At 37.5% G+C, this 15,745-nt stretch overlaps 1 protein-coding gene across 2 annotated transcripts in view; it reads left to right on the forward strand.

Moving 5' to 3' along the window:
• The window catches only part of LOC149566645 (cyclase-like protein 3), a 176,227-nt gene extending 161,386 nt beyond the window's left edge, over positions 1-14,841 (forward strand). For both annotated transcript variants that reach the window (XM_089819948.1, XM_089819949.1), the window contains 2 exons: positions 14,019-14,089; positions 14,435-14,841. In XM_089819948.1, the coding sequence (XP_089676074.1) occupies positions 14,019-14,089; positions 14,435-14,560 (197 nt within the window). In that variant the 3' untranslated portion in view covers positions 14,561-14,841. The remainder of the gene's footprint in view (positions 1-14,018; positions 14,090-14,434) is intronic.
• The last annotated feature ends 904 nt before the right edge of the window (positions 14,842-15,745 follow it).

Consider the following 15,745-nt stretch of genomic DNA (forward strand, 5'->3'; position numbering starts at 1 on the left):
GGGACAACTAGTGTTGAAGTATAATGAGCACAACGAGATCAGACCAGGCAAGTTTAAAGTCAAATGGGTCGGGCCATACCAGATCCAAAAAGTAGATGATAACAGAGCAATAAAATTATGGACACTAGACGGACAGGAAATTTCGGAAATGGTGAACGATTCCAAGTTAAAAATATATCATGCGCAAACTATTCCGTCATCGACGAATATCGAGGAGCAGTAAAAAAAAAAAAAAAGAAAAAAAAAGAAGGAAAAAACAAAAAAAAAAAGAAAGAAAAAAATTATTAAAAAAAAGTGTTATTAAAGTCACCGTACGGCAACTCGCAAAGTCACCGTATGGCCACCATACGATAGCCAACTATTGCCCATCGTACGACAAGAAATAAATAAAATAAAGTAAAAGACGAATACTGTTAAGTGCCTTCCGTACGGCAAAGTGAAATCACTTGGAAGACTACCTCACCGTATGTCATTCTCAGGCAGGCACACATTTTCAATAAGACCGTACAACCATCTCTTGTTGGCACCATACAAAAATTAGGAGCAGGTGAGGACATGAAACCACCGTACGACTAGACAGAACAATTATAACTGGCAGCATATGGTGAGAAGGAGGAACTAAGTAGTGATATCCATACAGGGTCAAGGTAACGAAGTTGTACGACGTACGAGGTCAAGATAAGAAGCCAGACAAAGACTGTGCAAGCGGCATCCTGGGGTAGAAGATATCAAATTCTGTCCAGTATATGGTAGCAAGGAATATAATCTGATACAGGAGCATCTAGTGGTGTAAGGGCAATCCTGTATCACCCAAAAATATGCTTAGAGATAGTTTTTGTTTAATGTGTTTTCATTTGTGTATACCCATTTGAGTCAAATAAAGGTTCCAACTCTCACAATTCCACTACTAGTTTTCTGGGTTAGAATTTTATTAGTTTTTAAGCACCTTGGGATACGTGTAAATGTAGAGAATGAGTTATTTTTAATTTAGCCAAAATTATGATGAGTTAGAGGGTGTAATTTGGAGGGATGATTGTACTTGTAATTTAAAACACTCCAGAAAAAGAATTAGGTCAAAAGGCTTTACGGTTAGAAAGTTATTGCAATTTTAATTTTTTTGAAGACCTCTTAAGAGGGCTTCAAAGTCAGATATGGGGCACTAAACGGCCTCGTACAGAGCCGAAAAATGGGGGATGAGCGAAGCTGGTCCATAAGGCTATAGAGCGCTCCAAAAGCTTTTCGGAAATGTAAACGGCTCGTCAATCGGAGTTACGGTTCAAAAGTTATGCCTCTCGAAAGTTGGACTACTGTTTCTAGATTCTTCTAATTTTCCATTGACTTCTAACGTGATTTTTGGAACCTTCTATTTTGATGGTGGATGCCAACTGGCATATTCTAGAATGTATTCCTAACCCTAAACCAATTGGGGCTTATTTAAGAACATTTCTGGCATTATAAAGGCAACTCTTAGTGGAGTTAGAGAGAAGGTACTGTGTGGAGGATTTCTTTCTCCAGAATCATACTGTTGTAAGCCCATAGGGCATTTTTCATTGATAATAATATTTCCCTTTTCCTGTGTGTTCATTCTGGTCTTTGGTTGTGTCTCCATCATAATCGAACGCCATTAGCAGGGATATTGAAGGGGTGGGTCGTACAGCGGTAGAGTCATAGTAGGGCCATACAGTGAACAAAACAAAAGAAGCTGTACATAAGGGAAGTCTAATGCGAAGGATTATAGTAGTACGGTGTAGAAGAACGGGAGAAGTTGCTATTGCTAAGTATTTGGCCGTACCACATCTTCATTGTCATCGTACAGGCTTGCACAAGCAGAGGCTGATTTTGGCCAAGGGTTTTGCAAATAGCTTTCGTTTGGTCAAACAAGGGTTTCTGTGACATCCGTATCACTCTTATAAATGGAGTCTGCAAGAAAGAGGCAGTGGAAGAAAAACTTAGAGGAAGAATCTACAGGAAAAAAAAACGATCACAAATAAAAAATGTTCAGAATGAATAATGTATGATGCAGAAAGGAAGGGAAAAACATAAACAGGTAGAAAACGCAAGCAGTTGCCAGAAAGTGTGGAATCAGAAGAAAATCACAAAAATGGTGTGTTCCATGTAGTTTTGTGTGGCTTTGAGAGTGCTAATTTGGTTTTGGTGGCGAGAGCGCTGCCCTAGGACCTTGCGGGAGTGCTGTCCGTCGACAACACTAGGGGTGATGCCCCCTAGACCCCCAGTCGGTTTAGTTATCAGTCGTGGGAAGCGTGACTAGTTGATGAGACTTGGAGTTGCTGCAGGCATAGTATGTCAGAAGTGGAAAGATCAACAAAGCAAGCCTTTCAAGAGGGGTGACACACTTTGAGGCACTTGGAGTAGGTGTTGGACGTGAAGCTATCTTGGTGGATGCATAGAGAGCTCGAGAGGAGCTGATCATCCAGTTGAAGTTAGTACAGTGACACTTGGCTAAGTGTACCCAGGGGTTGGAAGAGAAAGCAACATGGGTGGCTTCAAGGTCAACTTGACTAAGGAGACAGTATTGTGTTAGCAGAGGCTACAGATGCAACATCTTTTGGAGACCAATTTGATGTAGGCACAGGACGAATGTGAAAGTGGTGTGACAGAAACATATCTATTTTGTTGTAGTTAGTGAGTTAATGTATCCTGTTTTGTTGCTCTGTCTCGGATATTTTGTAATTGTCGTCTGGAGACAACTTTTTCTTTTGGGGGGATGATGTCATCAATAAATATTGTGTAGCGGATAGGTTGTTGTCACCGGTAAATATTGTGTAGCCGACGGGTTGATGTCGTCAGTAATTGCTATGTAGCTGACGGACACCTTCGGTAATTGTTATGTAGCCAACAGACCCCTTCGGGAAGGTTCTTCGAAATGGTATATGTACAACTTCAGATTATCGTTGTAATCATCATTGTAAGCATTATGTAATCTCTTGGCATATATGCGAATAATAAAAGGAGTACTGCATTTACATGTTCTTGTTTAATTGTCTATATGCATTAGTCTATTTACCCCATACAGTAAACAACAGTCAATTGCTCTGACTTCATTTTGGTCAAATTGTAATATTACAATTTACCATTTCGGACATGCCCACACTCTCTTAAAAGAAAGATCCTTGCGGTAACAGTGAAACTAGTGGTACAACCTGTAAAGTTTCTACAAATTCTTCTTAAACAAACTAATATAAAACCTTTCTAGTGCTGGAGTTTAACTTGATCAATTAAGGATAATATATTAGTCCTTACAAGATACCAATTTTCCAATTATATAAATATATATCCTGCTATGAATTCGAATGAGGCAAAGGATGCTAAAGGAGCAGACTTCTTTCTATTGTGTGTCCTTTATCCACATACCTATCTCATATATACAGGGCACCCAAGAGTCATGTCATAAGAAAGGACATAACTCTTCCTAGGTCAGCCCCATAAACCAAATGATAAATAAGCCCAGATCAGTGTCTCATCTTTAAACAAATTTATTTAGTAAATTTACTAACACTAAATATGATAATTAGAACAATGAAAAATGCTCTTAAGGGACACCGATTAGGTAAGTATCATTGTTTACCGCATAGGGTAAGAAGTTAACACATGTATAACACGATTCAATTCAGAACAGGTACTTTATTCATGTATGCACTTGCAGATTACAATCCGATTACAATGACTACAATGATCTATCGATTATAACTCCCCATTCCAAAGTCCATCTCGAACGAGTACATATACCTTTCCGAAGGGGTGACTCAGGCGTCATGCACTAGTTCAAATACTACTCTACCCGTCGGCTACACTATACATTTTACCAACATCACCCCCCCCCCCCAAAAGAAAGGTCTTCTCCGGACGACAATTACAAAATATCTGAGACAAATTAACAACAATATACATTAATTGACTAACTACAACAAGATAGATCTGTTTCTGTCACATCACTTTCACATTCATCCTATGCCTACACCAAACTGGTCTCTAACCCACGTTGCATCTGTAGCCTCTGCTAACACAATAGCATCTCCTTAGCTGACCTTGATAGCCACCCGTGCTACTTTCTCTGTTTCCAACTCTTGGTTACACTGAGCCAAGTGTCGCTATACTGCCTTCAACTGGATGATCAGCTCCTCCCGAGCTCTCTACGCATCCACCAAGACAGCCTCATGCCCAACACCTACTCCAAGTGCCTCCTCTAACACACAAACACTCATGCCTACAGCAGTAGCTCTAGGTCTCATCAACTGGTCACACTTCCCATGACTGATATCCACAACGATTGGGGGTCGAGGGGGCAATGCCCCCAGCATGAAACACACTCTTTCTGGCAATCGCTAATGCTTCCCCTTCCCTTTGGTATCCTCCGTTACTCATTCTAAGCACGCTCGATTTGTCGACTTTTTTTTTTTTTTTTTTTTTAGAAAACCTCCTGTCACTCTTTTGTGCTACCAATGTACAACTACACCATACATCCTGCCACCGTATCGACTCCTTATGCAATATCTTGTAATGTCCTCCAAAGTCTGAATGCAATAACAGGTAGCAGTCGTACACCAAAACCTATAGAATCAATTCACCACATTATGCAAAAACTGTATGCAACTGGAAGCTTTAAATTTGCAAATTCATATTGAAGCACACAAGGAGCTTATCCATTGAAATCCGTACTGTAGCAATATCCTTCCTCATCCTCAACTTTGTGAAAATCCGTACTATAACTACATGAAGGAAGCCGTACTCTGCTTGCTAAAACTCATGTGCTGGCCAGTCGTTTAAAAATCCGTACATTACATTCCAAACTGCAAATTCTGTACGCTGCCTTTACTTCCAACTTCCTCCAAATTCCATACGGCGTACGGCCAAAATCCGTACAATGCCAGTGGCTCTCCTCAAAAATCCGTACAGCACATGTAGAAATCCGTACTGATCAACCCCTCCAAATCCGTACGGTCACTATACTAGAAATCCGTACCATAACTTTTGTTGAAAATCCGTACTGAAATACCGTACAATGATTTCAATAGTCTGTACGGTGCATGGTTAAAATAGCTAAAAAACTGTACACTCATGTGTGAAGGAAACCGTACAATTTTATGCCAATTCCAGACTTAATATAAAATTCTGTATGCTCTTGCCAGACTGGAAAATCTGTACGGCAACCTTTACTAAAAAACCATACACTGCATCATCATTTTAAAATCCGTATGGTACATATCAGACTTAATGCTTTTCCGTACACTGCTCAAAACCTCCAAAAAATCTGTAACAAGATGCAAAACCTGGCGAAATCCGTACGACACAAAAAATCTATACACTTGCCTGGAAAATCCGTATAGAAAAAGCCATACGCTCTTGGCAAGGTCAAAATCCGTACGGTCCACTTTCTTTTCTTCTCTTTTTTTTTAAAAAAAAATTTCATTTTTTTTGCAAATTTTTTTCTTTTTTCCAACTTTTTTTTTTTTTTTTTTTCAGCTATGTACAATATTTACATATATAAAGCACTTACCGTCTTCTTCTCTCAGTTGTTCATCCACGGAGGTGCGTTACTTCTTTCATGGCAGACATTCAACTTTGACCTGTTCACTACATCGAACACTTCCCTTTCGTCTAGCATCCATTGTTTTACTGCTCCGTTAACAACCACTTCCCGAATTTGATATGGTCCGACCCACTTAACTTTGAACTTTCCTGGCTTGATCTCATTCTAGCCATCATACTTTAACACCCATTTCCCCATCTGAAACCTATTTCGTTTCAAGTGCTTATCGTGCCATGCTCTACACCTGTTCTGTGTCACCTCTATAGCCCACTCCTGCAACTGTTGCTCATCAAGTTTATTTAAGGTACACGATCTCTCCATCCGGTTTTCCATATCACCCTTTTTTTTTTCCGAAGCTGGGTACCGTGGACTCCGTCAGCTGCCCCTTTTGGCTATCAATAACACATCCACTCCGTACTGCTGCAACTTTTATTAAACCCTTCCGCTTTGTTTCCTATGCGGACCGTATGATGTGTCTTCCTTGCTGCTGGCACCTTTCTGCTATATCTGTGGTTTGACGTAATATTTTCTTCCTGCGCGGTCGTACAGTGGAATCTTTGCTCCTTTCGGGTTCATACTGTGTGTTCTTCCCTTCAGCTTCAGTCATACCCGCATTCCCTTCTTCGGCTTCTCTGTGTTGCTTCGAACATTCATTTCCTCCTTAGGCTTCTCCAAGTTCCTTCGAACATTCATTTCCTTCTTCGGCTTCTCTGTGTTCCTTTGGACATTCATTTCCTTCTTTCTTACCTTCGTCAACTCTTAACATATTACAGCTCGAACAGAGTTTGTAGTCCTCTATCTACCAGTGGTAAAGACCATTCACTGAATCCAGATCGTCGTCTGTTGATTCTCCTTCCAACCGTAGGACTCCCTCCTAATCCATACTCTGCCTCCTCTCATTGTCTTCTCTTTTGGAATCCGACGATAGAGCTTCTTCTCCAACCATCTAAGTGTGTAGATCGATGACATACTTTCGGCCTTTGCTTTCAAGTGATAAAGTATTTTTCTTCCAATCGTGTTTTTCCTTGGCTTGTATCAACCACCCCCGGCCTAGAATGGCATCATATCCTCTCCGCTTCAGTGGGATCATGCCAAAGTCCAACAGGAACGGTTGTGTTCCAATCATCACTGGTTGCGCTGTGAGTACTCCCAATGGCTTGATTCCATGTTGATCGGCTGTTAACAACTGGAAGGTGGGTGGCCACAATGTCAGTTGTCCCAACTTTTTCTAGGTATCCTCTAGCAGCACATTGACACTAGACCCTCCATCCACTATCGTGTCCATTAGCACAGTCCCGAGAATGCCCATTTTAACAACTGTCGGATAGCGTCCGGATGAAAGAGCTAACAGCATCGGATCTTCTGCACTTGTGCCACTTTCCTTCTCCTTTTTGTCCGCTGTACTTGCTCCACTTTCCTGCTCCCTTCCATGTTTTCCTAGTAGTTTAGCAGCAGGAACGATGTTTGTGAGTGCCGATCGGAGTTGAGGCATAGTGAGCAACAGATCATTTATCCTTACGGGTATCTCGGCTTGCAATATTTGTCGTACAATGTTCTGTTCTGCACAGTTCCGTACGGAGGTACTCTGCGTGTCCTTCAGGTGTGTCGTTTCTACCTGCGTTGCTCTCTGGATCTCTGCCCGTGCTTCCTCCAGTCTCTTCTTTTCTTCTGCCAGGTCGGGGTAGAGCTTCGCCTGTTTCCGAATGATTGCCAGAACTTCTTCCTCATCCATCTCGACAGTAATCAAGTTTACTCCAGACTTCGGGCACTTAGCATCGTCATGATCGCCAGGTCCACACCATCGACATAGCAACTTCGGTGTGTTCACCGTTGTGCACTCTCGGGCAAAGTGACCCCACAGATTGCATGTGCGGCATTGAACTATCGACCGACCATTCACATCATACTGAATTCGACTCCTCCCACCATTATTGTTGTTGTTTTGACTGCGTTGATTGTTTCTATATCCTCTCAATGTGGCACCTTCCGTACTGGTGTTCCCCTTCCCTCCTGACGGGGATGCCTCCTGTGTCAGGAACACTTGCTGCGGTGTTCTTGTTTTCAAATTGAAAGGGCATTCCTTTACCGAGTGTCCCATAATCTGGCAAATCTCACAAAATTGATCTTTTGGGCAAGATCCCTTCGTATGGCCTTCTTTCTTGCACTCCGTACACCATAGGTCATTGCCCTTAGTCTCCTTGTTCATGTTTTTGAACTCTTTCATCATCTGAAGCATGTCCTTCTAAAGAGAACAAACTTTCTTGCTGCTGCCTTCATCGTCGCTGCTATCTTCTCCTAAAGGCTCATTGTCATCTGAATCGGATGAGCTGGTCTTCTTCTTTGTCTTCTGTTCACTTTCGAGGTTCAATGCCCGATTGTATGCTTCAGTATATGTCGATGATGGCACGATCTTCATCTTTTTTCGTAGCTTCGAGTGAAGGCCTTCAATGAACCATCTTTTCTAGAGCCCATCTGCTGGCTTATTCTCCATTTTACTGATTAAGTCCTTCAACCTCCTGGCAAAGACCGTACTATTTCATTCTTCTTCTACTTGGTATTGAATATCTCTGCTACAATCTCATTATCATCTCACAATATTTGAAATTCCGCAATAAATTCCTTCTTAATATTATCCCAACTGTTTAACTTTTGCGGGTCTGTGTCAGTAAACCAATCAATCGCAACACCCCGTAGGGTGGCTGGAAACTATCGGCTGATACACAATTTCCTTTCCGAAGGGGTGACTTAGGCGTCATGCGCCCGTTCAGATACTACTCTACCCGTCAGCTACACTATACATTTTACCAACAACAATCATGTATTTAAATAGGTTAAATCCATACAAGGATAATAATGCATTGCTAGATCCATAGGATCAGCAGTCTAGACTATTATGTTATTAGAGTTATTTTAGAATTACCACTCCCTCTTAACTTGATAATCATAGTGAGAGATAATCATATCTGGCAACATCAATTATGATGAATAAGCATAGATTGATACTCCATATCTATCCGAATCCTCTAAGCATGTGATATCATTGAACACATGATACAATGTCACATTACCATACCTATGATATGACTTATACTTGTGATAACAAAATTGCATGAAATGCAATATACAAGATAAAGTCCAAAGAATAATTAAATTCCTCATTTATCCAAGTTGTGACTCAGAGGTACTGGCATTCCTATATCACAACATGATCCTAAGTTAAGATCTACCAGAACACAGGATAAACTCTGAAGAATAATAAAATTCTTCCTTTATCCAAATTGTGACTCATAATGTCTACATCACAATGTGATCTTCAACTCATCTAGATCTGACAATAGATCTCTACTGTTTAGCATATTATCGTCATCTCTCATAATGTCTTTCATACAAGTGTTCATTATCTCAGAGATTGTCACCTCTTATATAATGAATACAAATGGTGGAGCCCATAACAGTTAATAGCTTGACAATTAAATTATTTAATTAATAATTTAAAGAATACAAAATTTCAACCATACCAAGTCTTTTCTTAAGTGATCTATCTTCACTCGAGAGAGAGGTTTGGTAAGAATATTTGTAGTCTAATCTGTAGTACAAATGTATTCTAATTTTATAGTATTCCTGTCTACCATATCTCTTACATAATGGTAAGGAGTTTCAATATGCTTGGACCTGTCATGAAAAACTTGGTATACAGAAAGTTTGATGGAACTCTGATTATCACAATGAATAATAGTAGGATTCATGGGTTGACCAAATAGTCTCACAAGTAACTTTCTGAGCCAAATTACTTCCTGAGAGGCCATTGTTGCGGCAATGTATCCAGCTTTTGTGGAACTCTGTGCTACTGATGCTTGCTTTATGCATATCCAAGATATCATCACTGAGCCTAAATTATCCTAAAGTGCTTTTCCTATCAATAACACTTGCACCTCAATCTGAGTCTGTGAATCCATGTAAATCCAAGTAAACTTTCTCATATTTGAGCCCAAGGTTAAGGGTGCCCTGTAAGTATCTCACATTGTGTTTGACTACAACTAGGTGAATCTCCTTTGGCTCACACATAAACTGACTTAAGGTGTTAATAGCATAGAGTTCTTGTATTTATCAAGTACATAAGGGACCCAATCATATGTCTGTAAAGAGTAGAATCTATGGAGGATGATTCTAGAATTGCTTCCTTAAGTTTGTGTAGATTAGTCTCCATTGGAGAAGACATAGGTCTGCAGTTCCACATTCCAAAAATGGAGAGATACTTATCAATTCTTTCATACCATGCCCTTGTAGCCTATTTAAGCCCATAGAGAGCTTTCTTGAGCCTATAAACAAAGACTTTAGGGTTGTGAGTTTCAAATCCTTCAGGTTGTTGTAAATATACCTCTTCTGTAATCTCTCCATTCAGAAATGTTTTTTTTTACATCCATCTAATGTACTTTCCATCCCTTCGATGCTATAATAGCTAGGACTACTCTTATAGAGGTGTGTCTGACAACTGGAGCAAAGGTTTCTTCATAATCAATTCCCTCCTTCTGCGAGAATCCTCTGGCAATGAATCTAGCTTTATAATTTTCAGTGCTACCGACAGAAGCATGCTTGATTTTAAATATCCACTTAGAAGAAACAACAGATTTTCCTTCAAGCCTTGGAACAATTTCCAAACATCATCTCATGATGTAAAACTCATATAGATCTCAAAGTTATCATCATATGCTCTTTAGTATTAGTCTCTTGAGTCTAACTTACTCAGCCGATATCAAATCCATGATACCAAAAACATTGGCTGAATATCAAGTCCATGATATTCACTAAATGCTACAAGTAATGGCTTCCCGACATCAAGTCCATGATGTCACCATGTACTCAACCTGTGGATCCAAGATCCATGAGTCACAAGGACTCAATTGACATGAAGTCTATGATGTCACCTATACTGGTATCCGGATGTCAAATACATGATATTCACCAAGTGCTTCAAGTACTAGTATCTGGACATTAAGTCCACCAAGTACTCAATCCTCGAGTTGAGAAGACTCAAACCGTGGATTGCCACTATCCACAAATCATAAAAGTATAATTACATAGATGAATCTAGCCACATATGCATACAAACACTATAGTCTATGCTATATTAACATATCAAAGAAATGATCATGCAAAATATCCAAATATCTCAATTATAGACTCAAATATATAAAATAGGTTATTCTTTGCTATAACATAGCCAATGATCATAACAAATGCAACCAATAATGTAGCCTAGGTTAAATATAGTCTTGGCTAAATACATAGTCCAATATATATATATATATATATATATATATATATATATATATATATAAAAGAAATGCTTATACATATGAATCCCCAAAGGAGGAGTTATAACGCAAAACTAGGTGAAAGTAGGCCCATATATAAATCTAAGGTGGATTCAATTCACGTATGCAAGTTCTCAATTTATCTATGACTGTAATAAGTCAAACCAAATTGAAGGAATAGGGGTCCATGACACTTAATGTAATCTACTTCCTTAGTGAAGAGTTCACAAGTTTTCTATCTGCTCCCTTTGAAATTTAGGTTTAACAACTTTTGGTAGGACTCCCTCTCAATATGAACACTGTAAGGTCCCCTCCCGTTTTCTAGACAAAGTTTACGGATAACTTCTCAAGGGGTTATGCGTCATTATCACACCAAGAGGATTTTTGGTTTATGTCACTTAGTCCAGATTAATCTCAGAATGAATGGTTTATACAACAAGTTTTTAATTCTTTAACTCATACTCAGAAATGAATATGATGTAATATCCCTATTGAGATTCAACCTTAAACAAAAAAAAATTCTGCTATGTTTAGAATGCACCTGATAATATTTGAATGCTCTTGGAAATGATCCCCTTTGACATTTGGCAGATTAATAAGAGTCCAATAGAGATTCCCTCAGGTATATGTTGGTACTCTATAATACTATATTCTTAGTACCACCCTGAAAGCTTTTTACAGAGATAAATAAAAGTCCAATAGAGATATCAATGTTTGAATCATACATGATTCAGTAAATGATAAAAATAATAGCATGAAGGATAGAAAAAAAAAACTTATCTCTTTATACTTCCTGTTTTGTCCTTACTCAACAATCATAATTTTGCCCTCACTCAACAGACATAAATATCTAACACCATAGAAGTCCCTGTGAAAACTCTGAATCACATCGACTAGTATTGAACAGTGCTGTTATTGATATCACCATTCTCTAATCATGAATCTATATATTGCCAAATATAATCCACCACTTTATTCAGTCAATTCTCGAAGCACCCTGTGATAAGTATTTGTGCAAAACACCTGACAATGCTCCGACAATGCCTGCAATGGTTGGTAAGCACAGCAAAAATCTGCTGGAAAAATCTGGAAACCATGATTCTTCAAATGCTCAGAATATAACGAGTTTTGTGAAACAATTGCTCTGAAATACTATGCCAAGAAATCAACCGGGCCTAAATTTCGAGCACAAATGTTGTATACGAATAAAGTCCTGTGATTATTGTTGTCAATAATTTCCTGCAACAATTCCGTTGTAACTAACAATACTAGCAAATTCTTTTAATAGTTTGAAGATAGTGCGGCAATACTCAAATTTTTGTCTTCCTTAATGCTCTTCGTGAGGCCCCATTAACATGGTCTCTCAAATCACTCCACTATGAGCACCCTGTTCGTTCCTGCCCATGAATTTGAAAGGATCTACCTTCAAGCGGTTAAGCTTCCCACGAAGGAACTAGTGCTCTAATACCATGTAAAGTTTCTGCAAATTCTTCTTAAACAGACTGATATAAAACCTTTCTAGTGCTGGAGTTGAACTTGATCAGTTAAGGATGATATATTTGTCCTTCTTACCAAGATACCAATTCTGCAATTATATAAATATATATCCTGCTATGAATTCGAATGAGGCAGAGGATACTAAAGGAGCGGACTTCTTTCTATTGTGTGTCCTTTATCCACATCCCTATCTCATATATATAGGGCACCCAAGAGTCATGTCCTAAGAAAGGACATAACTCTTCCTAGGTCGGCCCCATAAACCAAATGATAAATAAGCCCAGATCGGCATCTCATCTTTAAACAGATTTAGTTAGTAAATTTACCAACACTAAATATGATAATTAGAACAATAACAAATGCTCTAAAAGGGACACCGATTAGGTAAGTATCATAAGGTATTTAAATAGGTTAAATCCATACAAAGGATATTAATGCATTGCTAGATCCGTAGGATCCAGACCATTATGTTATCAGAGTTATTTTGGAATTAACACAATCCCTTTTACCATTTTTTGTTTTAGGAGTATTGCAGAAATCCATTAGGACATCGTAAGGATGATACATATGGTATGTTAATAGCTCCATAGCAGGATTCTTTATATGTGCCTCCGGACCTTTGTTTTTGGTGATGTTAATGCTGCACAGAATATTCTTTCCAAATTTCAGCGAAGCCTCTTGACGTATGTTTGTTGTCCTTGTTGATCGTTGTGCTTTTTTCCTATTGGCAATGAATTCTCCTTTCTCCTAAAAGCTAACTCATGAATTGAGTATGGTCATATGACCCATAGCTGAAGCATTATGAAGAAAAGAGCTAGCTGGAATGTAGTTAGATTTGGGGATTTGCAAAGCTGTTGGGGTCTTCAAATTTTTGTCTTGTCTTTTTTACGGCAAATCTTGGAGTATTGCCTGTTGCATATCTCTGTAGCAAAGCAATAATTACCGGCTTCACATTAATCAAAACAACACATGCTTTATGTTTTATTGTCCACCTTATTTGTACTGCACCTGAGAGGAACATGAAATGGAGCTCTTGGTGGTTTGCACAAAATGGGGTTACAGCTTTTGATAATGAGGTATATACAATCTTGTAGGATTTATATAGTAACTCGCACTACTAATATATTGTATTATGTAGTGTGTTTATCTGAAGTTAGTTTTTGTTTCTCTTTTGAGCTAAAGTTTGTCGATATTTCCGCTTGTTATGTATCTTTGTAGAAACCCGCACAAAATGTGTCTAGTCCCCCAAAAATGTTTCGTTTACTGGCATTCTTGAACCTGAATCTAATCTGGGAATCAAACTAAATGTTGTTTCTACAAGGACATCGGAGAATGATTTCATAACATTCTTAAAACATAGAAAACTTGAAACTATTTAGAGATTCTGGATGGAAAATAAGCAGTACAGAAACTTGTTCAAATATCATTGATGTTAACAGTGAAAGCATTATGTAAGAGCAAAAGTTATGGGTGAACAACTGAGCTGTACAAACAGGAGAATACTTTTCTGCACTATTAACTAAGTCTCGGCCTTTCACCATTGGATGGAATAAAGAAGTGTGAATTATCTTACATTTTATGTTCTTTTTCCCTTGTATCAATGCATACGACAGTGGGAGAGATTTCATCCTTTTCTCACATCTTTCTGTTGGCTGCAGGAATCGACTATCTCTCTGCTGCGGCCTATGTTCACTCTACTTCTGCCCATCTGGTATTCCTTAAAAACAAGGTAATAATTTCTATTGCCTTTGCATGAAGAATTTAGTTTAGGGTTAAAGTTGGAGATTCAGAAATCTATTTTATGCTTCAACCCAAAAAAATTCTCCCTCTGCTCAAAATTACAAAAGATGAACATTTCAAATTTTTGACTAAAATAAATTACATACAATCAAATGACCTTACCTGGATGCTAAATCCTAGAAATTAATTCCTACTAAATTCAGATGAATTGTCCTTTATATGCAGAGGGTATTTGTATAAGCTGGACTTGTTTAAACATCTGCTTTGTAGCTTAACATCCCAGCTTCATTTCTAACAAGCACAATATAAATTAGTATGTTGTGTTTGCTTACAGGATATTATTTTGGTGGAAGGCCTGAAACTAGATGATGTTGAATTGGGCATATATTCCCTGCATTGTCTTCCTCTCAGATTACTGGGAGCTGAGGGGTCACCTGCCCGGTGTATCCTAATAAGATGAAGTTTGTTATGCTATTATCAGTCTATCTGTATCCATAAATATGATTTTACCATTACCAATAAGTAGATGCCGAATCCAGGCTTCTAGAGTGGTTTTCTTGTATTCCTAATGTGTAATTTGGAAATCTTATTAGTAGAATATCCATATTTTGTGGCAAGTGTGGCAGAAGCTAAAAGGTCATTTTTAATTGTATCCGTTTTAGAAAATATATTTTATTTTTATGGAATTCAAAAAATTGGTTTTGTGAAAAAAAGCCTAAATATATTCTAAGGTTACTGGTATAGATGTTCCAATTTTAATAATAATTATGTACTTTTATTTTGTTCAACAATTCAAAATTCAAAATTGAAAGTTAAGAAAATAAAATAATAATAATCATCTAAGTTAGTTTTAGTATTCATAGTTTAAAATATTGTAGACGAGTAATTTTGAATATTATTATTACATAATGAATTATCAAACTAAGGTTACTAGTATAGATGTTCCAATTGTAATAATAATTATGTATTTTAATTTTGTTGGACAATTCAAAATTGAAGTTAAGAAAATAAAATAATAATAATAATAATCTAAGTTAGTTTTAGTATTCATATTTTAAAATATTGTAGAAGAGTAATTTTGAATATTATTATTACATAATGAATTATCGAACCAAATGTAAATGAAGTCATATAATATTACAAAGTATAAGTTTTAGAGTAGAAACAAAATGAAGTTTATAAAGAAATATATTTATCGAGATAAAAACAATCAGTTTGTAAAAACAAAATTTCTATTTAATATAATAGTTTGTTGAAAAAGAACTTTGGAATGTGTTTACTTGAAGAATGATAACCTTTTTAGATTCAAGCAAAGAGTGGAGAACATAAATATCTTCTTTTTAGGTGATCAGTCATGTCATGTACCCCAAAAAAAACACATTAGTTTGTTACTTTGTCTTCTATAGTGTCACCACTACAATATAACTACACTAGTCATTGATAAATATTTATAACATCAATCTGTACCAACATGAGTTTTGTTGTATGGATTTGATTGCTGATGTTAGTCATAACCATTATCTTATTTTTGTTACTTACTTTTGCAACACTTTGGTGGTATATTTGTGAGTTAGTGCTATTTATTATGCATAATAGTTTATATTATTTGAATATTGAATATATAAGGGTTTGATTGAATATTGTT

The sequence above is a fragment of the Cupressus sempervirens genome, chromosome 3, assembly GCF_028749045.1.
Source record: "Cupressus sempervirens isolate cs-2001-9-10 chromosome 3, ASM2874904v1, whole genome shotgun sequence".
Lineage (NCBI taxonomy): Eukaryota > Viridiplantae > Streptophyta > Pinopsida > Cupressales > Cupressaceae > Cupressus > Cupressus sempervirens.